Genomic DNA, 27405 nt, shown 5'->3' on the forward strand with positions numbered 1-27405 from the left:
ACACAAGCGACCCCACCGTCCCTGCTCTGGCTAAGCCCAACTCTCGCACAATTGGTGGGGCCACACCTGTCCTGGAAGCCCTCCCTGGCACACTGCGGCCGCTTCTGCAATCTCTTGCCCTTTTCTCCTGTGCAGGGCAGGAAAGGTAACTTGCACCTGAGGGAGGAAGGCCAGCTCAGGTCCCATCCCACTGGGTCAGCTCCAGACCTGACGTTTCGGCTTCAACTCTCATGCAGGCTCAGCCGTGTTCAGGCCTGGCCCTGGTGGCTGGCTCGCCAGCAGAGCCGGAGCGGCAAGCCCCTCTTTCCAGCAGTGAGACCAATGCTCACCTTCTTTGATTCAGACGCTAAACACTTTTTAATAGGAAATAAGTCACTCAGCAGAGGGTATGTCAGGACCCCCATTTCTCCCTGGAACAGACCACTCCACCCTCGGTCAGGACCTCCCTGCAGGACTGAGGAGCTCACGAGGCCCCAGGTGAGCACTGCTGGGGGCCACCCAGCACGTGCACATACATCTCCGGGGCTTACACATTTTTTCTTTAAATGAAGGACATTTTTGTTTTTGCCCAAATCTTTATTTCTTTGTCCAAGAACCTCTGTGATGAGTATGAATAGGATAAGTAGCAAAGACTGTCAATGAAAACCAGTATCTTAGTTATTTCTAAAACACTTCAACCACAACTAAACCATCAGACCCACGCCCGCCCCACCACGACCGCCCTGAGATGTAGCAAGTGGCCATGTGGGCCATGGAACACCCAGGGACGTCTGCCCATCCTCAAACTGAGGGTACAGTGTCACTCAGATAACTCAAAAGTTACAGAACAAAGAGAGGCCCACGCTGGGCTTCCCTATCAGAGTTCACAGCATCCCATTCCGAGGCCAAAGCAACCAACCTCTGAAAAGCCAAACTGGGAGAAGCCAGAGGACAACCCGGACGGGAGGAGACAGCTTTTCCTGCACAGACTGAGGCTGCTGGTCCAACCTAGAGAGTGTGTCCAAGCACTGCGACCCTAAGGTCACCCCGGTCTTCCACCCAGAGCCTGCCTTCATCCTTCCCAGATCTGCCTGAAGTCCTTTAGAAATAGGAACCACGATCCAGGCTCCTGTGGGGATGGAGGGCCCACCTCCCCACAACCTGTCGTCACGATCTAGAGGGGAGCACACCCCACGTCATCGTCTGCACGTGGAAGCTAGGCCCACAGTGCTGAGACATGCATATCATCACCCGCCAGCAGGAGGGACTCCCGGCAGACCGAGGTGCAGACCCAAGGGTCCCAGCTTCCAGACCCTCACTAAAGCCTTACGGGCCTCACAAGGGCTCATCCCAGGGTCCAGAACCTCTGCCCCTCCCTGGAGCCCAATGGCTGCAGAGCTTGGGGAACCCGTGGGGTTGTGGTGGCCAAGGGTGCAGCTTTCTGTAACATAGGGGGCAAGTGTTCACACTGGGTGGGCGGAGGAGAAGGTGCTGCGGTTCCTCCCGGGTCAGGGTGGCCAGGAGAGTCCTGCCCCCACAGCCATTTCTGGGGCTCTCTCAAGGCAGGTGGAGCAGGATGACTAACTCTTCTCCCAGCAGGTACCCAAACCCAAGGCCAGATGCTTTGTAGGGCAGCCCTGAAACCTTGCCCAACCCTGGCAGAAGCCAACTGATGAACACGACCTTCCCCCTGGGCTGTGCTGCCTAGGCCTCCCCCACGGCTGGTCTATTTATCATTCCTGGCTCCCATGACCATTACTTTTACGTAAAAGGCATGGATGGCTCTGAGACAAGGAGGGGGTTGTAAAGACCTGAACTTGCGCAGACAGACCCTCAGCTGGACAGGAAGTCCCGGGTGAGCTGAGGATGGCCACACTGGGAGCACACTTCAGGCTTGTGTCAGGGACCCTGGCCGGTGATGGAGCAGAGCCCAGCCTGGCATGAACACAGCGTCAGGGTGACTCTCAGGGGCCGGCAGCATTGGGGTGCTCTGCACAGAGCTACCAGAATATCAGATGCTCACCTGCATCCAGAATCCAGCACTGTTAGCCCTCCCAGCCCCACTATTGCTGCCCCTGGAGCTGCCTGCTCCCAGAACCTTCTCAAGGTGTCATGATCACTGATTCTGCTTCCCCGAGCAGAGGCTGCTGGCCCCACTTGGCTTCATCTGCACTTAAGTTGGTCTCCAGTGGCCAGGGAATGACCCTCTGTCTGCTGACAAATAGGGACTCCACCCCGGGCACAGGACTCCTTCCTGAGAAAGGAGGGAGTGGCTGCCCTGCCAGCTCCCAAGCCCCACGTCAGCACAGTACAGTCAACACTGATCCTTGTGAGGGGAAGCTGGTCCCCTCTACTTACTCACAGTTGAAAAATGATCAAACGTTAGCAAATCAAAATTTGGGATGATTCATAAGGCACCTTGTTCAGTGGAAATGGTAGAAATGAGTTGAGCGGGGGGGGGGGTGCACGTCCAGCGTGGCTGCTTCCGGGCAGGGCTGCTGGGCGGGCCGCCTGAGGGGGCTACGTGAGCGTTGGGTCCGAGATGCCGTGGTCGGGGTTGCAGCTGAAGGCAATGGTGATGGCATAGCGGGTGCCCCAGTGGACCTTCTCCACCCGATGCAGGTTCTCAGACCCGGAGGTGAAGAAGGATACCCGACCTGGGAGAAGGGAGAACAAAGCATGACCTCGAGGTTACACGCATGGCCGGGCCTCAGAGGACCTGCGTTCAGGCTGACTCAGGGACACAAGGAACCTGCGGGCTGGAGAAACCACTGATGCAGGAAGTCAGGGCTTGGAGTCAAACCTGCAGGATGAAGGATGCCCCAGTCTGGCCACAGCCTCTCTGTGGGTCAGCCTAGAATTGCAGTGAGGCCCTGCCACCCACCTCAGGGGCCCCTACAAGCCATGTGACCTCCCCAGGCCCACCTGAGGATCTTATTTCTAATCACACAGGGAACAAAACCAAACCCTGGAGGGTGATGACAATGTTTTAACAGAGAATTAGGAAAAACAGGTCAAGGCAAACACCCAACACCTATAGCTCCCTCCCAGGGCAGGAGGGAGCTGCCTCCTCCTGCCAGGACAGGACACAGGAGAGGGCTTCTGAAGGTCCTGGAGTGGGCGGGTCCTCCAGCCATCTGTGCTCAGAGAACCCAGTGTCTATGTGCTCCAATATTTAACTGGCCTCACATACACCACTATAGATTTTTTTTTTTTTAGGACAAATGGAGTTGACCCTAATGGAGTCATTAGGGAGGAGCCCTGGGATCCCACAGATGCCATGTTCCTACCACGTGGCCCAGCACCAAATGTTCCATGACGGGGACTTCCCTGGTGATCCAGTAATCCACCCTGCAATGCAGGGGACATGGGTTCAATCCCTGGTAAGGGAACTAAGATCCCACCTGAAACTAAGCCTGCAGGCCACAATGAAAGATCCCACACACCACTACTAAGACCACATGCAGCCAAATAAACAAACAAATTAATCAATTTTTAAAAATTTTCCATGACAACTTCATTTCCCTTCAAAGGTCACTGCCAGGAACTTGACCGCTAAATCTTTGAAAAGAGGAGAAAAGTCTACCCCAGAGTCCACTGTTTTCTGGTTGTAAACAAAAGAACTGTGCTCTGCCTGAAAATAGCAGAACAAAAGAAAACATGTAACACGCAGAAACCTCCGCACGGGGCCTGGGGACACCCGGAACTCAGACCCTCCTCTGGACCAGCCAGGCTGCCCCTGACCTGAAGGAAACACTCTTTCCCAGAGCAATCTGGAGTCACACCACTTCCTGAGGCCCAAGTTGTTAAAGGACATTTTGTCCTTGGTTTCTCCAGTTTCAATCACACCTGAGACATCAGACAAGCAGCCAGGCCAGTCTGCACAGTGGGCTCAATGGCCTCCTTGCCCATCCATGCCATCCGTGCACTCCCACCCCTGCATACACGGTTATCAAATATCGCTGACTTGCAGCAAGAGTAGGGGGTCTCTAGGGGCCCCCAGTGTTTCTGCACACTTTGCAAACAGAGGCACCAAAGAACAGAGGAGAAAAGACTGAGGAAAAGTCAATCTCCTCATGGCCTGTGGGACATCAGGAAACCATCCATCCCTCAGGTTGGACCTTTGGAGGGAAGAGAAGCTCATATCGGTACAGAAAAAGGTGATTTGAAGAAATAATGACCACTTTCCCTACTGTGATGAAAACTTTGACTTTTAACCCAATAAGCTTGTCAGGATAAATACTTCCAGTGGGATAAATACAAATTCACACTGAGGCACATCATAGTCAAACTGCTGAAACCAGAGACTAGAGAGCAGCTTGCAGGTGGAGAGCAAAGAGGCAGCTACTACAGGGAGGTGACAGTGGTGATGGCAACAAGGGAGCCAGAGGAAAAGGAAAATGGTTTTTTAAAAAAGAAAAAACCCACCAATCCAGAATTTCACCTCCAGTGAAAATATCCTTTAGAAAAAAGCTGAAATAAGAATATTTTCAGAAAATCATCACCAGACCAGCACACCATGAAATGCTGAGGCAGAAGAGGAATGTACCTGTTGGAACCTGGATGCGCAGGAGGGAATGGAGGGGGCTGGAAAGTGAATAGATGGGAACACTGAAAACCCTTGGCATATTTCCCTGTTAATTTTCATAGGAGATAATCAATTGTAAACTCAGCATCCCAGGAAAGGCACAGTCAAGCACCCCAGATTCCACCTGTGAGTCCTACCTGCTCTTGGCTCCACTGTCTTGTTGGCCCCCTCCTCCATGAACACAAACCGCCCCCCACCGAAGTCATCCAGGTAGTCGGAAAGGTACAGTAGTGATGTGTAGTCAAAGGAACCATTGGTCACCTGTGGGCAAAGCACGAGGGTACGTCACCACCTGCTTGTGGGAGGGCTTGGTTCTCAGGGAAGGACAGAACCCAGGCCTCACATTGCCCTCCCAATGGCAGAAAACCCTCTGCTGAGCACCAGCCTGCGTAGGTGACCAAGGCCCTGTCACCTTCTGGTGAATTCAGTACCGCACTGTCTGTGGAGCTGGACTTTCTACACAGACCTGGGCTCCCTCCACATTCCCCACCAAGACCCCATTTTGGGGCTCCTTATCTGGTATCAGGGCACCAAACAAATATCAGAGTGGCTTAAACCTGAGAACAGCTCAGGGCAGTGCCCTTGAGTTGCTTCAGCAGTGAACCTCACATCCACTGAGCTGCACAGAACCTAAAAGAGACCGGGATGGGGGGTGTCCAGTAGCCTCACCCTCTCCTACCCACCCAGCTCAGATACTGCAAAGGAACCACCCCAAACTCATGTGAGCACAGTGGCCTGGGAAGGAGGAAGGTTCTGGCAGGTCGTGGGGATGGCAGAGGCTGGTGGGGCCTGAGCTGTTCTGAGTCGGAGGCTGGAGAGCTTCACAGCCAGGAGCAGATGCTTCACTCCTGGAGTCCCCTCATGGGAGAACACCTTTTTGCCACATCCATACATGAGCGACCCCTTGGCTATGACAACCACCCAGGTCCTGTACACCCTGTCACAAGACCTCCTAGCTCTAACATGTCTGAGGCCACCCTGCTCATCACTACTGACTTGTTTTCTGTGCCTGAAGAATATCTCCCTTATCTTTCTTCCTTCAAAGTGGATCAAGGAACCAGGCTACCTTCAGTGTTGTCTCTTCTAAACCCACCCTTCACACTATGCAGAGGGTTGCTCTTTCTTCACGCAGGGAAATTCTCCCAGACTCCATCCCAAACTCCCTTCCCCATTTGCTGCATGAACCTATCTGTCCTCAGCACATGATGTCTTTGCCCTGAACCCCATAGAACCTTGTTTTCCCCTCTGCAATGTCTATGATGATCTTACACTGAAGGTCTCAGCCCTGGTTCCCTAATGAAATAATGCATCTACAGAATGATTATTCAATGAGGCAATGGCTGCTAAACCTGTGAGGTGAGAGTGAACAGGAAGCTTGATCATAAATGGATGAGTCTGAACCCAGTGATCAATCGTAAGCCCATGGGAGCACCCGGGGTGATGCCCAAACTTCCAACCTGAGTCCCCTCGAACCCCCTGAGCTACACTGGCTCAGATGAGCCACTGGCCACATGCAGCTGCTTCACTTTAGCTTAATTAAATACTGGGTTCCTCAGTCTCACTAACCACAGGGAAGTGCTCCTTCCTCCGTCAAGCTCAGACAGTTGAGATTAAATAAACACACCAATGTCTGACCGAATCTCAGGCAGAAGCCCAATCTGCGAGCTTCTGCCCAAACCCTCGGCTTATTTTTCACTTTATTTCCTTTGTTCCGGCATCAAGCAATGCAGAGATTATCTGGGTCACCTGAGCACACTCGCAGCTGGGGTGACCGCCAACAGCCCTCAGACGTTTCTGTGGCCAACTCTCCCCTGGCGCCATGCTGGGCGTGCTGGCCGAGCAGGTCAGGGTGGGGCTGAGGGGCAGGCGGGAGAGGGCTTCAGTTGTGGCTGATGAAGACATTGATAGATTAGGTGTCACCGTGTCTAGGGAACAACAGGAGGTCAAAGAAGAGGAATCCACAGAATCCAAGAGAGTCTGGTCAAGAGATCTCTCCCCACAAAAAAAGGGGGGAAAGGGGGCCTCCTGGGCAGGGGTGGGGGACGCATATCCAAGGGGAGACCACCCAACAGAAAGGCTGAATCAAGGCCGGGTTAGGTGACATTTGATGAAGCTCACGGATCAGGCAGAGACAGCTCTGCATCTGGGAACAAGTAGCAAAGGATGGTCCCCACCAGGCCCTTCCTGTTCCATAACATGCGTTTCACCATCTTCTCTCACCTCACCACATGAGAAACAAGTCTTATTTCCTCGACAGCATCACCAGAGAGGAAACATCTAAAACCCCAACTATGAGAACAGACAGCACCTCAGTGGACAGGCCCCAGCTGCATTCACCTTGTCCACGTGAGCATGCCAATACTCATCGTGAGCTGTCCGGGCCTCCGTGCTGTTGATGCGGGAGAAGAAGGTGGGCTTCGTCAGGTGCAGCGAAGACGCACTGATGCCAAACGCCTGGGCGATCGCTAGCTGGACCTTCTGCCGCACGTCCCTGCCAAGAGGACACACGTGTCACTCAGAGCAGCTGGAAGAGGATTCTCCACGGATCCATGGGACCCATATCAAACCATACCACAAAAAGACATGAACTGGAGAAGGAGGAAAGGTGAGCAGATACACACGTGGGTTCACACACATGTGACAGGGTATCGTGTGCAAAACCAGAAACCTGAGTGCCATTTCTCTGCAGGACTCACCCCAGCACTCCCATGCCCCCACTACCTTCCCCACCTCTGACCCGGGCGTTCCTTCCCTCACCGGTACAATTGGAAGTCCTCTTCTGAGAAGATAGTTTGTATTTTATCCCCAAAGTATCTGTGAAAAGAATAAGGAGTATTAACAAATGAGACATTTTATTAATGTTTCCTTATTTCCTTTGGGTCTTCCCTAGTGGCTCAGATGGTAAAGAATCTGCCTGCCATGCAGGAGACTCAGGTTCAATCCCTGGGTTGGGAAGATCCCCCGGAGAAGAGAATGGCTACCCACTCCAGTATTCTTGGCCTGGAGAATTCAATGGACAGAGGAGCCTGGTTACGGTCCATGGGGTTGCAAAGAGTCAGACGTGACTGAGCGACTAACACGTTTCCTTTAAATTCAGTCTTTCCTACAGTTAACTAGCAAGTCCTTGAGAATCAGCTGGTCCTTCTTATCTTGCAGCTGCTCTTTCTACAATAACCGTGTGAGAAGAGGGTGGGGGGTGGGAGGGCAGTACCTTGCAGGTGAAACTGTTAGTTGCTCAATTATGTCCAATGCTTAGTGACCCCATGGACTGTAGCCCATCAGGCTCCTCTGTCCATGAGATTCTCCTGGCAAGAATACTGGAGTGAGTAGCCATTCCTTTCTCCTGGGGATCTTCCAGACCTAGGGATCGAACCCAGGTCTCCTGCATTGCAGGCAGATTCTTTATCATCTGAGCCACCAAGGGGGGTGACATTTATTAAGGTTGGGAGATCTCTTGCTTCTCCTGGCCCTCAGGAGGCAGCTCTTAGGAGCCTGGCCTGCCACTCACCTCTCCCTCCAACCCTATCTCTTGGCCCCTTCCCGACTAGACTGTTTCCTAAAGCAAGGTGAGTGAGTACCCAGCCCCTCGGAAAAGCTTAATCTCCCAGTCCTCACTTGGCCACAGCCTGATGGCAAATGTTGAGGTTTTCCCCAAGACTTGAAGCCCTTCTGATCCATACACACAAGCCTCACTCAGGTGTCCCCGGATAAAAAACGGGCAGACCCTCTCACCCCAGGTTCTCACCTGTACAGGTTTACAAAGTGCTTCCCAACAGATAAGGCCCCTGAGTGCAGGTCCAGGATGGATGCCTGGAAAAGATGTTGGCAGAGTAGCATGAGGGCTGCCTGGCAGATGACCAAGCTCTAAAAGCCATCAACGTTAAACACAAATTCCCAAGACGTATCCTTGCACACACAGGTCAGGGTGACAATGCACACAGGCTGGGTTTCAAGACATTTGGACAAAGGTGTGTGGGGTGCTGGTTCGTTTCTAGAACAGGAGGCCCTGGAGTCATGCAGGTACACTCGCTCTCAGCCTGGCTCCTTTCACTGCGTATCACCTCCCTGTGACTAACTCACCTGGAGACGGACATGTGGGCGGCTCCTAGTTCAGGGCTGTTGCAAATAAGGCAGCTCTGACACTGGCGGACAATGTTTTTATCACGGGAGATGCTCTCATTCTCCTGGGTAAATGCCCAGGAGCAGAATTGCTGGGTCATCACTCATTAATGAACCACCAGTGTTTCTGACACCTGCCCATCCAGCCTCCAGAAGGCCTTCTCCGTGTCTTAAAAGAGGGGAAGGGGCATAAGCGCGGACCACCTCTATCCTGTTTGGGCGTCTTTTCTCACTGATGCGATGACCATCCCAGGGGGTTTGTTTGAACACAATCTGGGCTTAAAAAATGTTAACGGCCCTTAAAGATATTAAACCTGGATGATTCACTGCAACAGAACTTTTCACGTAAATGCTGAGCAGAGAGTAAAAGATGAGTCCACACACGAATAGGTTTTAATAAATATTCCCCTTGAACTGAATCAAAATAAAAGGAGAAGCTTAATTTTCAGAACTCAAAAGGAAAGAGTCTGCAGAATAAGAGTCATAGAGATAATGACTGAACTATCCAGAGGAGAGCAGATGTTCCCCTAGGACCCACACACTGGGTGAGAAGATCCCCACTGGGACCACGTGAGAACTCCAATGTAAGGTGCTCGCACAGATGGACTCTCAAGGCTACCCAGGAAGCGGATGAGTTACAGAGCTGCACTGGCCTGTCTGAGTTCCCTGTGGTTGCTGTAAATGGTAGGCTTAAAACAGCAGGGATTCATTGTCTCAAGGTCTGGAGGCCAGAAAGCTGAGATCAAGGGTCAGCAGGGTCCCATTCCTTCCGAAGGCACCAGGGGAAAATCTTTCCTTGAATCTTTGGGCTTCTGGTGGCACCAGGGGTCCCTTGGTTTGTGGCATATCACTCCACTCTGCTCCACCTTCACATGGCCTCTTCTTCAGTCTCAAACCTCCCTCTGCCTTCCTCTTACAAGGACTCTTGTCACTGGATCTAGGGCTACCTTGATAATCCAGGGTGATCTCATCTTGAGACCCTTAACTTAATGACATCTGCAAAATACCCTTTTCCTAGATAAGGTCCCATCACAGTTCTGGGTGGATGCATTTTTCAGGGGCCACTGCTGGACCCCCCGCAGTCTCACTCAGTGGACAACAGTCCGTACACTGCATCTGTGAGGGCCTGAACATCCTATACCCTCATTTCCCCTTGGAGGGAGAGCAGAGCCAAAGGGGTAAGAAGAAAACTGAAGCAGGAACAACAGACAACTCACCCCTCCATCGGATCCTCCCAGGGACAACCCCTTCTCGGCTATGCTGTAGGGGAAGATCTTAAGTCAGAATTCAGTTAACAGCATCATCTATGATACTTCTAGACACACACCAATCACACAGCGAACACAGTGTTAACAGATTGCTTAATGTTTATGACAGAATCACATGTTTAGACCAAAGGACTCGACTTTCAAGTTGAGTAAATGTTAGTATTCTGTCACCACCTCACTAACATCCTATCACACGGTTTGGGGACAAGTGGGCTTACTTTCCATCTTTAGTTCAGAGACCTGGTGCTGAGCTGAATGGGTTGCTCTGGGCTGGAAAGTCTCTCTCCTGTCATCACAGGCTGGGAGGCAGACTGTAATCACCAGCTCAGGAGGCAGAGGCCATGTGGTACCCTGGGCTGGACCTCACAGGACCACCCATGTCAGTGAAGACGCAGGGGCTTCTGGTCCTCTGACAGATGCTTCATGGCCACCCGGAAACTGATTAGGGGCTGGATCCAGCCCTCACACCAGTGACCACCCCCCTACCCAAGTGGCCCCTACAAGGTTATCTAGAAACAGGAGGAGAGTCTCCCTTTGGGACTCAGCTCAACACACAGACCAGACACTGCTCCACTAGGCACATGCCTGTGTCTGAACTCCATGTCGGAAAAGTCAAAGCACCAAGATCTGCTTCTAAAAGACAAGAAAGAATCCAATGCCAACTACTCGTAAGTAAGACCTCCTACCCGGTCATGAGTTATGGCGAGCTGGTGGGAGGACTGATCCCAATCAGTTTTGGAGAGGAGACTGAAATATTGTCTAGCAACTGCCTGGGGCCACTGGGTAAACCCGCTGTCTCTATACAAGTGTCCATTGGGCCCCTCAACGGCTGATGGGAGAGCATCCCCCCCACCTCCCCAATAGACCAAAACAGAGCATCCCCTCTCCACCTCCGCAGCTGTCCCTGGAGAGGGCCTGGGCCTCCAGAAGGTTCTATCAGCAACCACATCACTGAGGGCAATAGCCTTTCCTCCTGGAAATCAGAAAAGCCCATCTTGCCCTTGGAAGTATGCAGGGGAATTCTTAGGGAATTCTAAATGAATCTCTTGAAATCATCCTTTTAGTAGTAATTCTCTGCTCCCCGCCCCAGCCTCACCCTCCCACTTGTTCAGGACAGAAGCTCGGAGATGCGTGTACCTGCGAATCCTTCGGGCTTCGTCCCTGGTGATGACGGCATCGCTGATGCCCCGGCCACACTTCCTCGGGGAGCAGCCTAGAAAGAGTCAAGTCAGGATGACACACAGCCCCCACTGAACCCCGACACAGAGAAGCATGCCGTTGTCAAGGACTCACATGTGGGCCCCCCTTCTCAGGGACAACAGAATTTTGTGGGTTGGGGCCTTGCCTTTCACAGGATTAGGGGGCCAGGTTTGGAAATTACAGGCCACGTGGTCAGAGTGAATTTCAGATAAGCAATGGTGACTTTCCAGTACATGCACATCCCCTACATCAAATTTCACTGTGAAACTTCCCATACAAATTTCACTGTGTTCCTGGCAGCCCTGCCAGGCAGTCCACTCTGGAAGCACCAGGCACTCTGCCCAGAGGAGGCATCCACGACATTCTTGAACCTGACCACAGATCCAGACCTGTTGGCAAGTCCCTCCTGGATGACCAAAGCTGTGCCTGCAATTATAGCTGCTATCCTTTTGCAGAGCTGCTTTAAGGTGCTCCCCACCCACTCCCCCCTGCCTCCCTCTGTCCTACAGCCAGGACTGAGCTGCTTAGAGGGAGAAGGGTGGGGGAGCTTGGATGGGGATGGGGCCAGGGTTGGGGTGAAAGAGGCAAAGTGGGATCAGGGTCAGGGTGGACAGGATCAGGGCCAGGGCGGACACAGCCAGGGTCAGCATGACAGGCCCAGGGATAAAGTGGCCAGGGTCAGGGTGGACAGGGCCAGGGTCAGATGGATGGGCCCAGGATGAGGCAGAGCACCAGAGATGGATGAGCTCAGCAAGTGCCTTGTGTCTTGGTGCAAAGGGCAGGCTGGCTGTCTCGAGCTGGGTGGACCACAGGATATGTGGCTAATGGAACACTCTCAGGACACGCTGGGCTGGCTGACCTTTAGCTTTCATCCTCCTTCCCCTCTTCCTGCCTGGAACGTGCCTGGAGGTATCCTGGGACCACATAAACCACACGCTGAGTGGGAGAGCTGGGGGCTCAGTGCAAAGGGCTCACAGGGAGCCAGGCTGACCTGGGGTGACTTTCTCTGGGTGGATAAACTTCTACTTGGGGGTCATTAGGGAAGGGGTGCCTCAGTTCCATGGAGCTAAATATAACCCTACTGATACAAGATCTGTGTTCTATTAAAACACAAAAATGCTTTTTGTAAGGGTTACTCCCTAAAGGTCGACGATAAAGGCAAAAACGACGATAACCAAACAGCAGCTTGGGGAGTGATATCATACAAAGAAATACACTTAAAGACAAAAGAATTATGAGAGGGGAAGAGACTGATAATAGGAGCGATTCACCAGGAAGATGCAGGGGCAACAGAAGCACCAAGTGACATCAGTTCAAACACGTGAGGCAGCCACCAGGCCCACCACTGAGGTGGAGACCCGCCTCGCAGCTCCCGATAACTGAACAAGGCAAGATGTCCAAGAAGACAGTTTGCCCAGAGGAGTGTAGACTAGGAGACAGTCAGAGCTTCACAACAACCATTCAAAAACAGACATTTTTTCAGGTACACATGCAACATTAACAAAAACATATTAGCCCAACAGGAAAGTTGGTTCTGTACCATACAGGTTATAGTCTCCAGCTACCAGGCAGTTAGAGAGAACTCAAGTTCCATCAATCTTGAAATCTTAAAATCCAGCAGGACACAGCACACTGAATATGAATGAGCGTTAAAGAGTATCATTTGGGCGAGAAAGTGAGTTGTGAATGGTGGTGATGGCCGTGCATGTACACAAGTGCACAGGACACAAGCACACAGATGTGCCTCCCAGACACACAAGTCCGGTGCAGGCAGAGCCCCTGTCAGCTATGGGAGGAGACAAGGGTGAGAGGGGGGAGTCCAGAGACTTCGATGCTGTGTTTTTCTGGTAAAATATATATAAAACCCCAAATTTACCGTTTTAGCCAGTTCAGGGACATTTACTGCGCTCACATTGTTGCGTGACCATCACCACCATCATCTCCCGAACTTTCTCACCTTCCCAACTGAAATCCCATCTCCATCTACACCAACTCCTCCTCTGCGCATTCCAACTGTTTTTAATGTGGATAAATTATTAAAGGGGTAGGAGAAATAATGGCTCAGCGGTAAAGAATCCGCCTGCAATGCAGTAGACACAGGTTTGATTACCGGGTAGGAAAGATCCCCTGGAGGAGGGCATGGCAACCCACTCCAGTATTCTTGCCTGGAGAATCCCATGGACAGAGGAGCCTGCCGGGCTACAGTGTACAGGGTCACAAAGAGCCGGACACAACTGAAGTGACTTAGCACGGGAAAAACATACTTTGTCAAAAGCTGGGACTTTACAGGAAAAAAGCTCACCAAGACAGAGAGAGCATGCCCACAACAGAACCTGTCCACTCCTGACCCCCGAGGGGAAAGGGAACCCCAGTTCCTCAGCATGTCCATTTCTGCCAAGGAGCCCACACACCTCCCTTCACTTTAACCCAACTTGTGCGCATCACAACAGTGCCCCTTGGTGGAAGGACTCAGCAATCTTTTTCTTGGTTCAAGTTCAAAGCGCTGCTCTGAATAGAAAAAATAAGTTCTGTCTCTAAGACCCGGTCACTCTGGCTAGGCTTTTAAAACTGCTGCCCTCCACAGAGCAGGCAGGTGCCAGGATGGGACAAACGCCATGGTGGGAAGGACCCTGGTATCACGTTTCCTGTTGCAACATTTTCTGATTTAACAATCCCCTAAGACAGAAAATGCCTCTTCTCAGTTCAACTTGTTCATTGATATCTTCCCAATTCTGTTACATCTTTCCAGGCAAACCACCTCGTCCACCAGATGGAATCCACACTGAAGTGGGGGGCACCTCAGTAAAATACTGGCCATAGCCTGGGCAGTGAAGCCTGGGCCTGCCCTTGCACTGGTGGGGCCTGAAACACTCACACTCCCCAGAACAGGTGTGAGCTAACCAACGTAGTGGGGGGGCAGTGGGGAGGAATGCCGCCTGTACCCCCAACCCCACATGACTTTAGACCTGATTCCCACCAATTCATCAAAGTAAAAACAGATGCATTTTGAACACACCAAATTCTATGTTAACATGCTGCTCTTTCCTGAATCACCTTGGCACTGCGTACCTTCAAACCTTCGGTGACTGTCATAGTCCTCAGAGCAGGGCACCTCGATGAACCTGCCTGGCAGGATCTCGCTGCGGTGAGCCAGGACCTCAGTGATGCCGTCATCACCCCCCAGGGTGCCCCAGAACAGGCAGGCGGCGAGCGCAGTGCAGGACCCCAGGACAACGACTCTTAACCACTTCTTGCGCACATCCCGAGGCGCCCGGACACTCTTGGTGCTGAGAACAGAAAACAGCTGTGGTCACCCGAAGGCAACTGCGTGTGCTGAAAACTCAGATCACAATGATCAGAGACCACACCCACACTTAGTTACAGCCTTAAAGGGGTCCCACACTGGTCATCATCAGAGCTACTCTCCATCAATCCAGAGGCACTTGCCAGCATACGAGGACATGGTGGGGAATGTGCCCCTCGCCCCATACGACCAGACAGGGCTCACTATGCCCCCGAGGACAAGACAAACTGCTAGTCGCGGTCCCTCCCAGCCTGGCCATGTCCATGGAGAACCATCTGGGAGATCCTGACAGAGCCTGTGACATCGATCACATTGCCTGCATCTGAAGATGACTGACACAACCCCATGCACTGGCCCTAGGGTGCACACTCACACACAACGTGAACTAAGGCAGTGAAAGTCGCTCAGTCGTGTCCATTTCTTCCAACCCCGTGGACTATACAGTCCATGGAATTCTCCAGGCCAAAACACTGGAGTGAGTAGCCTTTTCCTTCTCCAGGGGATTTTCCCAACCCAGGGATCGAATGCGATTCTCCCACATTGCAGGCGGATTCTTTACCAGCTGAGCTACCAGGGTGAACTAAGGTAAACACGAACCAAACTCATTTCACTGAAACCACCAGGCAGCCGGGAAAGGAATGCAAGAACCACAGAAATGATTCCACACTAAGACACTTTCTGTACCACCTGGGTTAACTGTTGGATTCACACTGTCTATGCAGAAGTTGCAGGCATGTCTCTGTGTGCATGTGTGTGTGTGCATGCACACGTATATCTATGTGTCTGGATGGTGTATACCCACTCATATGTGTGTCTGTGTACATGTGTATGTGTTTTCTCATATGTGTAACTGAACAGTCTTGTATTCTATTAACTGAGAAAAATGTGTAGGGCTTGAAGGACTGGCAGAAATGAGAAAAGCGATCCAGACATTGTTTCAGGAGGTGCACCTCATGTCTTCAAGTATATGATTAATTCCTGAAAACCAGGAAGTCTGCCTTCTATTTTTATATGTCCCTCCACATTTCAAAGTGCTATATGTATGAAACACACACAGGCTTCCCTGCTGGCTCAGAGAGTAAAGAATCCACCTGCAATGGAGGAGACCAGGGTTTGATCCCTGGGTTGGGAAGATCCCCTGGAGAAGGGATGGCTACCCACTCCAGTGTTCTTGCCTGGAGAATTCCATGGACAGAAAAGCCTGGAGGGTACACTACCTGGGGTTGCAAAGAGTCGGACATGACTAAGCGACTAACACTTTCACACTTTTACTTTCTAACACACAAATTCCGATTAAATAAGTCTCAAGGTGGGCACAGCTGAGTCAGATCATATTGGGTGGATACATGGTCACTTTAAACAGGGAGCATAGATCCCCAGGTCACAAAGACCCCCATCCTCCACCTAGAACTGCTGTCTAGCCTCTAGCCCACCTGGTCTCCTCTAACTAGACAAGGGTGGGCCCCTAACTCCAATGGGGCCAGTATTTTCTTCCCCAATAGGGCAGGGAGACTGCCAGCCCATCTCAGCAGCAGGGGCTGAAATCCTACTGTGGGCACAAAGCTGTTGACACCTTCGCCTGGGACACCCCAGGTGCTGAGACAGAAAGGGACAGAGAGGGAGGTAGAGACAAGAGGGGAAAAAACAGCCTCCTGGTCCAGATTTGGAAGCTATACTTCCCTGAGTTGTCCTCAAAATAAGCACCCCTGTTCAGGGTAAGCTGGCCCAAATGCAGACTGAGAATCTTGCCGAAACATAAGTGGATTTGGAGCAAGGTCCATGGCCCATTGGGCAAGCACGACGAGAAGGTAATTTATCCTGAAGTGAATACACTCCGGCTCTGAAAGCTTTAGGCAGAATCCCCTCGAAGGCTACCTGATGAGATCATTTATTCATTCATCGGGTCCCCCAACGGAGAACCGTCACGTGCACAGCCCTGAGAAAAGCACACGGAGACCAGACGATGGGGACCTCTGAGTGCCAGTCCCCGTGCGTAGTCTCGGCACAAAGCCTTAGGTACAAAGCCCTCGGTACACACTGGGGAGGAAGGAGGTCAAGGAAGGTTTCCCGACCCGCAGCTCCGCCCAACCCCTTCCTGCGCGGTCCGGGAGGGATTCTGCAGGCTACGCCCTCCGGACGACCACGCCCCTCTAGGCGCCCGATTCGCCCAACCACAAACCAGGCCCCTCGCGGCCAGGCCACACCCACACTGCAGTGCCTTTCCGGGAAAGGCCCTGCCTGCACCAGATCCACCTTTTTCTGACCGGGCCGTGCCCACAGCCACCCAACACCACGCCCCTGTTAGGCCCCGCCCCTCGGCCAGGCCCCGCCCATGCCACCATTGGCGCGCTCCCGGCGCTATCTGGTACCTGCTCTGGCGCCGACGCTCCGCTGCCCCGCTGCCCTCGGGGGCCTTGGGAGCACCCCTCCGCTGAGGTGCCATTAGCTACGCTGCCGCGAAGCTAGGCCGAATGCTGGAGCCGCCACAAGCCCGGGACGAGCGCTGCGAGAGGTAGCGCGAGGCCGGCGCGGCCGGGCACGCGAAGCGACACCCTCAGCCTTCAACCTCCGAGCTGGTGACCAGGCCTGAGCAATCGGAGGTCGAGCGCCGAGCGGGGCAGGGCGGGGACCGAGCGCGGACCTGGCTTGCTCCCCGCGGCGCACCTGCCTTGGCCGTACCCCGCCTCCCCTGACCTCCGCGGAACCTGAGGAGCCTGCGAACCTTCTACAGAAGTGTGTCCTTGCCCCGTCGTGCGTGCTCTACCGGGGTCTCCAACTCCTCCTAGAGTCTCGAAGCCGTCTCCCCGCGGTGTCCAAGCCCTCCTCCCAGGGTCTCCGCACCCTTTCCTGTGGGATTTCCAACGCTCCTCTCCCTGGGCCCATGCCACACCTGAGGGCACTGGGTCCTGTTGGTGCTTAGTATCTGAGGCCTGCTGTTTAGTTTACAACATTCAGTTTCCCGTCCAGTGGGCAAGAAGTAAGATCTTAACCAGTCCTGTCAAGATACCTAAGATTCTGAATGAGTGGAATTAACAGTGAGGTTCATTCATAAGGATTAAGTGTGAAGAAGGTGAGTAATTTATTGATACGGGGGGGGGGGGGGGGGGGGGATCTGGACTCATTGAACAAGAAAAGAGATCTGCCCAACAATCCCCAAACTGGGGAAATCAGATGCCATCGCATGGCAACTTACCTGCAGATCTACCTACCGGGTTGTCTGATAGCAATAGTGACAAGTCTGAAATAATAACCCAAGTCTGAAATAATCATATTTCTATAGACCTCGTGCAGGAGGGAATCAAAGTAAAGAACTACACACTTGCAAGAGGGAATACTGACTTCTCTGTCTCCTTTCCCTTTAGATTTTGCAGCAACTTACTTTGGTAAACAACTCTGAATGTGTCTGAATCAGGTAAGATGTCGGTGTTCATTCCTGCTGTAGGGCTATAGAAAAGTAAGAAGATTTCTCTCTAAACACAAGGAAGCACACCCAGGACTAATACAGACTTCTCAGCTCAAAAATTTTTCTTTTAACTCTATTCTCTGGAAAATACATTTGGGTTATAGCGGGGGCGGGGGGGAGGGTTGTTAGAGTTTTCTTTTTTTATTATTTATTTTTTCAAAATGTAAAGCAACTCAGCTTTGAAACATTTCAGTTTTTCAAAATGCTTGGTCTTAAACTCATCCACTTCTCAGATGGCAATTTAAGTAATTGCCTTAAGAACTTTGTCATTGAGATTGTTTTGAATATAATTTATTTTTTTCAATCAAACTGATCGATTTCTATGTGCATTATATTATTGTCTCTGCTATATTATAAAGTCCCTAAGGTCAGGGATTTATGAATCCTTGCACAGAATGAGTAGTTTGAATTGTGGAGCTGAATATATGATCAATATACAGAGATTTTCTTTCCTTTTCCTGTCTAATTCTATGTGTTTTATGCTTCATCCAGATACCTCCTGTAGTTTAACATAAACTAGTCAGCACTGATAAACTTGTGACTTACTTGTTTTTAAATTATCAATGGCCTATTTTAAATCCTAGACAGTTTTCTCTGACCTAGGATAAATTTTTACAGTTTCTCCTTCCCTGCAACCAAGCTGACTCAAACTCTAAAAATGCAAATTATTTCTAATACTATTTAAAGTAGAATAAAATTGAGGATCAGTTTTCTACAGAAGCATCATATTGTGGGGCCTGAAAAATGTTTAAGAGATATTTGCCTGTTTTCACTGGCATAGTATATATTGGATAAGACAGTCTTTAAAACAGGAAATTATTTTGCAGTCATTTGTATTATTGTAGATTATAGCCATCTTATAAGGAAACCAGTGCTGTATGACAAGGGTCCTTGTATTTGAACTTGGAGACAGACATCTTGATATATTTCATGTTGGTGAAATGAGTTTCCTTCTAGTTCATATCAGAATTGAAACAGACATTGGAAGGATATAACTCTGAATTTCTTCACTAGGAAGAAGTGCCCAGAAAAGAGATTTTTTAGTTATATGACTTCTCAAAAAATAGTGAGATGTCGGGTTCCTCACCATTTAAGATGCGACTAGTTCATCTGGACCTGAAAGGAGCCCCGCCAAAGGTCTGCTACCTCTCGGAGGTAAGAGCTCCCTTTCTTCTCTAGAGAATCAGTTTGCCTCGGGTTTGGTTATGAAGTTGTGAACAGTGTTCTGTACATACATTTTTGGAACTCAACCATGGGTTCTGAGTTGCGGCGTGGTGGCAGCAGCATAGATCTTGAATTTCCCCCATATCCCCTCACAAAGCAGATAGCAACCAGGATGGCAAAAGGAAAAACAGAAAAGACAAAACCCCACAACCTCTCTTGTGAACCAAATTGCGTCTCCTAAAAAGATATGTTTAAATCCTAACCCAGCGGACCTGTTAATGTGACCTGTGATTTAAAGATAGGGTCTTTGCAGATGTCTCTGACATTAGATGAGGTCATATGGGAACAGGGTGAGCTCTAATCCAATAAGTGGTGTTTGTATAAGGAGAGGGGACAATAGACACAGAGGGAAGAGGACATGAGGACAGAGGCAGAGACTAGAATTGATGCATCTGCATGCCCAGGAGGGTAAAGGATGCCAGAAACTCGCAGAATCTGGAAGAGACAGGGAGGATGCCCCTTACAGCCTGGGAGGGAGCACGGCCCTGCTGACACCTAGATTTTGGGCTTCATCCTCCCAAGCTGTGAGAGAACACATTCTTACTATTTCAAGCTCCCCGGTTTGTGATGACTTGTTATGGCAGCCACAGGAAAAGCATGTACTCTAAAACAAATGTAAGTTATCAGGATTTTCCTGTGAATGCCAAAATGCAAGGGGCGGGGCCAAACCACGGACAGACAGCTCAACACTCCTGTGGGGTTAGCAGCTGGGCAGGGGATGGTAGAGGAAAGGTAAAAAAGAATTTAGGATCTTCCCTGGTGGTTCAGTGGCTAAGACTCCAAGTCCCCAATGCGGGGGGCCCAAGTGCGATCCCCAGTCAGGAAACTAGATCCCACATGATGCAAATGAGAGTCTGCATGCCACAACGAAGATCAAAGATCCCACGTGCCGCAACTAAGACCTAGTGCAGCCAAATAAATACAAATAAATATTAAAAAAAAAATAGAATTCAGATGACTCCAAGACCAGGGAATCCACAAAATAGCCCAACAAGTAAAGGTAAGTCAGAAACTGGATGAGATGTCACTGGCTCCAGATTGAGAATGAGTGAACTGCGGAGTAACATTGAGGTAAAGGAGAGAGAAGTTTCAAATACTGGAGAAACAGGATCCAGAGGGAGTGAAGACTGAGTGCTATGGAAGTAGCTGCACAAAGTCCGTAACTGCTAATCCTTTATGTAACAGCTGCAGAGGGAGCCCTGGGCTGGCCCAGCTCCATCCCAAACGTAAGAACCTGCTCTCCAAATACAAGAAAACAAATCTCATTGTAAAATGAGCAATAGGAAAGGAGTGTGGTTGTGCCATGTGAAAAAACATTGCCAGAAAATAGAGGACCATGATTTGAGTAACAGTGAAGGCACACCAGCACCATGTGACAACAAAGCAGATGGCACAGTTCTGTAATATTTCAAAACAAGATCAGAGATACTAAGAAGCTATGGAAGAACAGCATGAGTTAGAAATAGAAACGCCCAGTCCCACATGCTGCAACTAATGACCCGGCGTGCTGCAGTGAACATCGAAGATCCCCCATACTGCTCTTAGAACCCACGGTAGCCAAATAAATATTTTAAAAAGCACAGAAAGCCATAGCCAGACAAAAGTAGATTGTGAAAAGATTGCCTCCAGACTCAGGAATGAATTATAAGAAAAAAAAAAAAAATCAGAAATAGAGACTAAACTAGAAAAAGGACAAAAGTGAATAGACACCATGGGAACCAGTGTTGAGAAAGCAACGGCAGAAAAGAAAAAAAAGTCAAACGTGAAGAGAGAAAAGCGCTGTGACAAATGGAGAGGTGTGAGAGACAGGAAGGAAGGCCCAGTTTGCGTGTAGCTGGAGCCCCCTGCTGCTGCTAACGGACAGAGTCAGGTGCAGACAACACTTTCTTACTCATTTCATTACCTGCTGCTGCTAACAGACAGTCAGGTTCAGACAACAATTTCTTATTCCCCCTGTTTCTGAGGGTTTGCTGGGTGGCTCCCTCAGGCTGAGCTTAGCAGCCTGTCAGCCACCCAGGGCACCGAAGATCCCTACCAGCCCCAACAGAAATGGTAAAGAGGCCACCCAATGGTCAGATGGCTAAAGGCTGCAAGGAAAACCAGGAGCAAAAATGCTGCGGAAAATATGGAAATGCTATAACCGTTATGTTTCATTTGTGCAAGTGACTGACCTGGGTTAGTTTGACTCCTTTCCACAATCAGCCTCCTCTTATAATTTGCAGTCAATTGTCAATGACCCACTTTATAAATGATCTTAGCTAATTCCTGGTCCAAAGCTGATTTCCTTCTATCCAGCATGCTTAAGAATGTTCCCATGTTCCTGGGGAAAGAAAGCTTTGACAGCAACATCAGCGAGAGTGCTACAAATTGTATAAAACTTGTAGTGGCCCTTGTCTGGAGGTGGATTTATATTCTAAATAGTTACAGGAGCCCTCACCCCTGCCTGTGATGCCAGGCTAAAAGAAAATCTCAGTGCTGTGTACAGTAGATACAGCCCTAAAAGTCCTGGAGGATAGGAGTCCATGTTCTTGAGATAAAGGTGGAAAAAAGAAGTGGGAGAGAACCAGGGCAGGGACCCCGTAAGCACAGAGGGACAACCTCTTTCCTCCTTCATCTACCTCCTCTAGGCTTCTTCCAGGCGCCCACCACTAGCCCTCCAGAGCCTATAGGCTCCCATTGCCCCAGGCCGCCCCTTCCCTGTGTTCTAGGAGGCCCCCATGCTGCAAGTCTCATCCAGATGAGGTGCCGTCTGACCCTGCTTGCCCAACCGTCCCTCCCCAGCTAAGCCACTAGGCAGCTGCTATTCTATAGCAAGCAGAAACCCTGCCCCTTGTGTCAAGTGAACACATCACTACATTTGTGTTTAGTTGGCATAACACAGAGTACACATTTCAGGTGGAAAGTTTCCAGGAGAATTATCAGTCCAAAGATCAGCTATAATGCATGTCCATCAGCTAAAAGAATGAGTCTGTGACCTGCATGTGTGTCGTTTTCCATTCAAATAGTCATGTTTTCATGACGTTTCTGTCTCCTCCCCAGATTTTCCCCCTGTTCCGTGCCCTGGGTGCAAATGGCATCCTCATTGAGTATGAAGACATGTTTCCCTACGAGGGCCACCTGAGGCTGCTGAGGGCCAAGCATGCGTACAGGTATCTGAGGTGCCAAGCAGGGCAATGCCTCTGTAGAGAAGATGGGATGTGCAGGGCAGCAGCCTGGAGGGGAGGGGGGGCAGGAATCATAAAAATAAAGCACGTTCACTGAAGAGAATTTGGAAACGTTTAAAAGAATATAAGCATCCATATAGTCAAAGCTATGGATTTTCCAGTAGTCATGTACAGATGTGAGAGCTGGACCATGAGGAAGGCTGCGTGCCAAAGAACTGATGTTTTTGAACTGTGGTGTTGGAGAAGACTCTTGAGAATCCCTTGGACTGCAAAGAGATCAAACCAGTCAATTGTAAAGGAAATCAACTCTGAATACTCATTGGAAGGACTGAAGCTGAAGCTCTAATACTTTTGCCACCTGATGTGAAGAGCTGATACGTTGGAAAAGGCCCTGATGCTGGGAAAGATTGAGGACAGGAGGAGAAGTGGGCAACAGAGGACGAGGTGATTGGAAGACATCACTGACTCAACGGACAAGAGTTTGAGCAAGCTCTAGGAGATAGTGATGGTCAGGGAAGCCTAGCGTGCTGCAGTCCATGGGGTCACAAAGAATCAGACATGACTTAGAAACTGAGAAACAACAACCACAAATGATCCCCCAGAAGGAAGCGCTGTGATTTGTTTCAGTCTTGTCTGTGGATATGAAATGCATGGAGGACACTTTGACAGGTGTCCGTGCAGAAGAAGGAGGGAGGGTCTTTAAGGCCCCAAGTGGGATCTTTATCAGAAAAGTGAGGATTAAAGGGGAAAGGATCAGAATCATGGAGAAGGCAATGGCACCCCACTCCAGTACTCTTGCCTGGAAAATCCCATGGACGGAGGAACCTGGTGGGCCGCAGTCCATGGGGTTGCTAAGAGTCGGACATGACTGAGTGACTTCACTTTCACTTTTCTCTTTCATGCATTGGAGAAGGAAATGGCAACCCACTCCAGTGTTCTTGCCTGGAGAATCCCAGGGACGGGAGAGCCTGGTGGACTGCCGTCTATGGGGTTGCACAGAGTCGGACACAACTGAAGCAACTTAGCAGCAGCAGCAGCAGCAGCAGATCAGAATCAGGAAAGTCAGATAGCATGGTCATGGGCATACCGCATTTGGCTTTAAAATTATGGGTATCCATGTAAATCAATAACAAATAGCCCAAAAGAAAATTGGACAAAGAACATTTTGATCCCCCCAAAAGAAAGAAGTATATGGTATTAATAAAACAATGAAATGCCATTTTGGCTACCAAATTGGAGAAGCTTTTAAAACAAAATGATAGTCCTCTGTGTCCACAAGGGTGAGCAAAAACTACCCTCCTGCTGGTGGGCTGTAGAGCAGCCTAACCGTTCTGGAGGGTGGCTTGGCTCTGTGTGACAGAACTCCCAACATGTGCCTATGAGTGGGAAGCAGGAAAGGCGTGATCCAGAGCATTAATGTGGTGATGGCAGAGGTGTTTGTGTTTCTTTGTACAACGAACGTGTTCTGTTCCTTTGTTTTTAAAAGTGAAAAAGGTACCAGGGTTCCAGTGAAGCTTGAAAAAGGTATATTTAAAGATAGAACCTTATGTCATCAGTTCATTTGTAAAACTGATTAACTTTAGAGATGGTTCAAACACAGAAATTGAGATGAATTCATAAATGACACCTCAGAGTAGAGTGGTCCGGGGCCCTTCCTGGATGGCATCCTCAGTAGTCTCAGTAGCAGGACGATGACCTGAACGAACACTCAGGCGTGCTGACAGTGACTTCCTTCCAAGGGTTTTGTCCATTTGTAGATGGATAAATAAATGCATGTGTGCTCAGTCATGCCTGACTCCTTGTAATCCCATGGACTATAATCTGCTAGGCTCCTCTGTCCATGGAAGTTTTCCAGGCAAGAATACTGGAGTGGGTTGCAATTTCCTACTCCAGGGGATCTTCCCAACCTGGGGACCGAATCCACGTCTCTTGAATCTTCTGCATTGGTAGGCAGATTCTTTACCACTGAGCCACCTGGAAAGCGCTAATAGATGCGGTTACTAACCCCCTCAGATGAGTCACTCCACCTAGTCTTGGTACTCTATTAAAGGGGTCACCAGCCTTTTCTATAAAGGGCCAGACAGTAGATATTTCAGTCTGTACAGCCCATCTCATCTCTGTTACAACTGTTTGTGGGGCAAAAGCAGCCACAGGTGATAATAATGAGTGGGCATGGCTATGACCCAATAAAACCCTATTTGTGGACACTGAAGGATGAATTCCATACAATTTTTGTTCTTTTGTTATTCAGTTGTGTCCGACTCTTTGCCACCCATGGACTGTAGCCCTCCAGGCTCTCCAGTCCATGGGGTTTCCCAGGCAAGAATACTGGGGTGGGTTGCCATTTCCAGGAGGTCTTCCCAAGCCAGGGATCGAACCCATGTCTCCTGCACTGGCAGGTGGATTCTTTACCGCTGAGCCATCAGGGAAGCCCTCCCATATAGTTTTTGCAGGTCACAAAATGTTATTCTTCTCTTGATTGTTCTCAACAATTTTTAAATGTTGAAACCATTCTTAGGTCATGGGCTGTACAGAAACAAGCGGTGAATTTACCCTCAGGCCCTGTCTTCCCACCTTTGTTCTAGACTATGATTCCTTGTGTGGCCCAGTTTAGCTTCTTATAGAGTTTGAGTCAGAATAGCTGGTCAGAAGTAAACTGTTACTTGATGACATAACAGAGCATCGTTTTCCTGAACTGTAGCATGGAAGCCTTCTCTGAAAGCTTAAGAATACCTGTTGGGCTTTTCAGAGTTAGTGACCCTACTAGTTTCCTCAGTAGAGTCCCCCAGGAACCTGACAAGCGGGGATTGGGAGCCTAAATGGAAGCCGGCCTGCACCTCTTAGGGTGGTCTTTGTCTCTCTAGCCCTTCAGAAATCAAAGAGATCCTGCACCTGGCCACACTGAATGAGCTGGAGGTCATTCCCTTGGTGCAGACATTTGGGCACATGGAGGTAAGTGGGAGGAAGGGAAGTTAACTTGCACCCAGCTGTGGGGTTCAGGGGTGCACAGGCAGGGCTAGCCACCTGCAGGGAACAGCTCAGCGCTGCACGGAGAGGCTCTGTGAACAGCTGAGGAGCTGTTGTCTGATAAATCCAACATCCAGGCCCTCTCAACGTGAGTTTCCATAGACTGGTTTTTCCTTTGAGTGTCCATCTCACTTGCCAGTTATTTGCACGTCTCAATTTTTGGTTGACAACTGGACATTTCAGATCATATGTTACAGCGAATCTGACTTTTTCCCCATGGGTAGTTGTAAATTGTCTGGATTTAATCTGTCTCCCCAGATGTGTGTGGCCACAAATGCCTCTGTTGGGTTTTTATTCTTGTTTTTATTTTTTGCTCTTAGGGGGTCACTCTTCTGTCTTGACAGCTGGTGATTCCACGCAGGTTGGGCAGTAGTTGTGCCCAAGCCCGTAAGGCTCCACGTTATGCCCCAGGGGCTAGGGGTGCCACACTTAAGAGCTCAGCCAGTGCTCAGTCTGCTGTGGCTCCTGCTTTCCACCCAGCCCTCTCAGGCCCGTGTGTGTGTGTGTGTGTGTGTGTGTGGCCCCAGCCAGCTGGTGTGAAGGAGAACATGTGTCACCTCTGTGGTCCTGTGAGGACCGCAGAATTCAGAACAGTTTGCCACTCTTACTGACAGGTCTCCAAGGACTGGGTTTACCCACATCCAGCCGCTGGTGGGCACAGGGGGTGGGGCCCTGGGCAGAAGCTGCAGAATCTCTGTTTTTACCCAAAGTTGTGACGGTCTTTCATGAACAAACATTTCTCAGTTTGTCATTCACCTTTGGTTGGTTTCTGAAGGCCTGAAATTGTTTTTGACAAATGGTTCCACTTTGTACTTGTGTGTGTGTGTGTGTGTGTGTGTGTGTGTGTGTGATGGGCAGGGCAATGGGGAGTGGGTAGTTTGCCAGCCTCTTCACTTGAGCAAGAAGTCCACCCACATGTAATTCTGCTGTGATGGGAGACTGTCTTGTCCACTTTCTCACTCAGCCTAGTTAGAGGTGGAAGGGAGAAGGGCTGTTGACCAAGCAGCCTGGTTGCTCAGAGCCCTGGCTCCCATGCCCAGGGCAGTCCCGCTGGCCCCCCTGGGAACTCTAATAGACACGAGGCTGGCAGGGTGCAGGGGCAGGAGCCCAGCTGTGGGGAGCTCGGGCATAAGCTTCTCCCCAGGGTTGCCAGCTTTCCTATTGTCTCCCTGCAGTTCGTGCTGAAGCACGAGGCTCTCGCTCACCTCCGGGAAGTGGCACGTTTCCCCAACACCCTGAACCCCCACAAAGAGGAGTCCCTGGCACTGGTCACAGCCATGATCGACCAGGTGATGGAGCTGCACCCGGGCGCCCGGTGGTTCCACGTCGGCTGTGACGAGGTGGGTGCCTCCCCTTGCCAGCAGGCAACTCCCCTAAGTCTGCAGCAGCCCCTTCTCTTCACCTCAAGGTCACCTGCTCCCACCTCGTGGGGTCTTCTCTTAAATAGAAAAGTAGCTCCAGGAATAAAGAAAGGCTGGCTGAGGAGATGTGCCCCAGTGAGGGCCGTGGTCCCAGCTGACAAGTGATCTCCCATGGGCAAACCTGCTGAGCCAAGCAGGGTGCAGTGGGGTGCAGGCACCCACGGGACAGCAGAGCAGCCCCTAGTTACTGCACGTTCATGTCCTTGGGGCCAAGGTGGCCATGAGATTGAGCCGGTTACTTTTCTCCATGTGAAGCAGTGCAGTTTCAGACAGTGGGAGAAGGGAAATACCACTTTAGGGTCATGGAGCACTGGCTGGAAAGGCAGTTCCCAGGGGTGCCCCACCTTGTCCTCAAGAAACACAGGATCTTAGGAAGATTATGAGCCACCGAGCAGTGACCCAAAGACCTCTGCTCGTCTGAGCTCAGGCATCTGAGCTAGGACAGTGGTTTGTGGACATTTTATTCCAGAGTTTGATCCTCTTCTTCAAAAACCTTTTTTAAAAAAAAAAATACATGTAATATAGAATTTACCACCGAAAGCGATTGAAAGTGAACAGTCCGGTAACTTTTTAGTCATTCTCAGTGTTGTGCAGCCCTCATCCCCGCCTAGTGCAGGGCCTCTCATCTCCTCACCCACCCCCCGCCCT

The 27405-nt window shown here is 50.4% G+C and overlaps 2 protein-coding genes across 2 annotated transcripts in view; one reads left to right on the forward strand and one right to left on the reverse strand.

Annotated features, from left to right (window-relative positions):
* Window positions 1-567: 567 nt before the first annotated feature.
* OGFOD3 (2-oxoglutarate and iron-dependent oxygenase domain containing 3) lies at window positions 568-17017 on the reverse strand. Its single transcript, XM_010856383.1, has 9 exons — window positions 16828-17017; window positions 14224-14441; window positions 11092-11167; window positions 9904-9946; window positions 8313-8377; window positions 7325-7381; window positions 6905-7058; window positions 4705-4828; window positions 568-2636 (listed from the first exon to the last, which is right to left on the reverse strand). The coding sequence occupies exons 1-9, from the start codon at window positions 16899-16901 to the stop codon at window positions 2500-2502; spliced, it is 948 nt and encodes a 315-aa protein (XP_010854685.1). The 5' UTR covers window positions 16902-17017; the 3' UTR covers window positions 568-2499.
* Window positions 17018-17436: 419 nt separating this feature from the next.
* Window positions 17437-27405, forward strand: part of HEXDC (hexosaminidase (glycosyl hydrolase family 20, catalytic domain) containing) — a 15238-nt gene continuing 5269 nt past the window's right edge. The window contains exons 1-6 of the mRNA XM_010856382.1: window positions 17437-17528; window positions 17821-17870; window positions 18936-19076; window positions 22185-22294; window positions 25174-25261; window positions 26512-26676. Of these exons, the coding sequence (XP_010854684.1) occupies window positions 18993-19076; window positions 22185-22294; window positions 25174-25261; window positions 26512-26676 (447 nt within the window). The 5' untranslated portion in view covers window positions 17437-17528; window positions 17821-17870; window positions 18936-18992. The remainder of the gene's footprint in view (window positions 17529-17820; window positions 17871-18935; window positions 19077-22184; window positions 22295-25173; window positions 25262-26511; window positions 26677-27405) is intronic.

This window comes from Bison bison, unplaced genomic scaffold, assembly GCF_000754665.1.
Source record: "Bison bison bison isolate TAMUID 2011002044 unplaced genomic scaffold, Bison_UMD1.0 scf7180017864371, whole genome shotgun sequence".
Taxonomy (NCBI): Eukaryota; Metazoa; Chordata; class Mammalia; order Artiodactyla; family Bovidae; genus Bison; species Bison bison.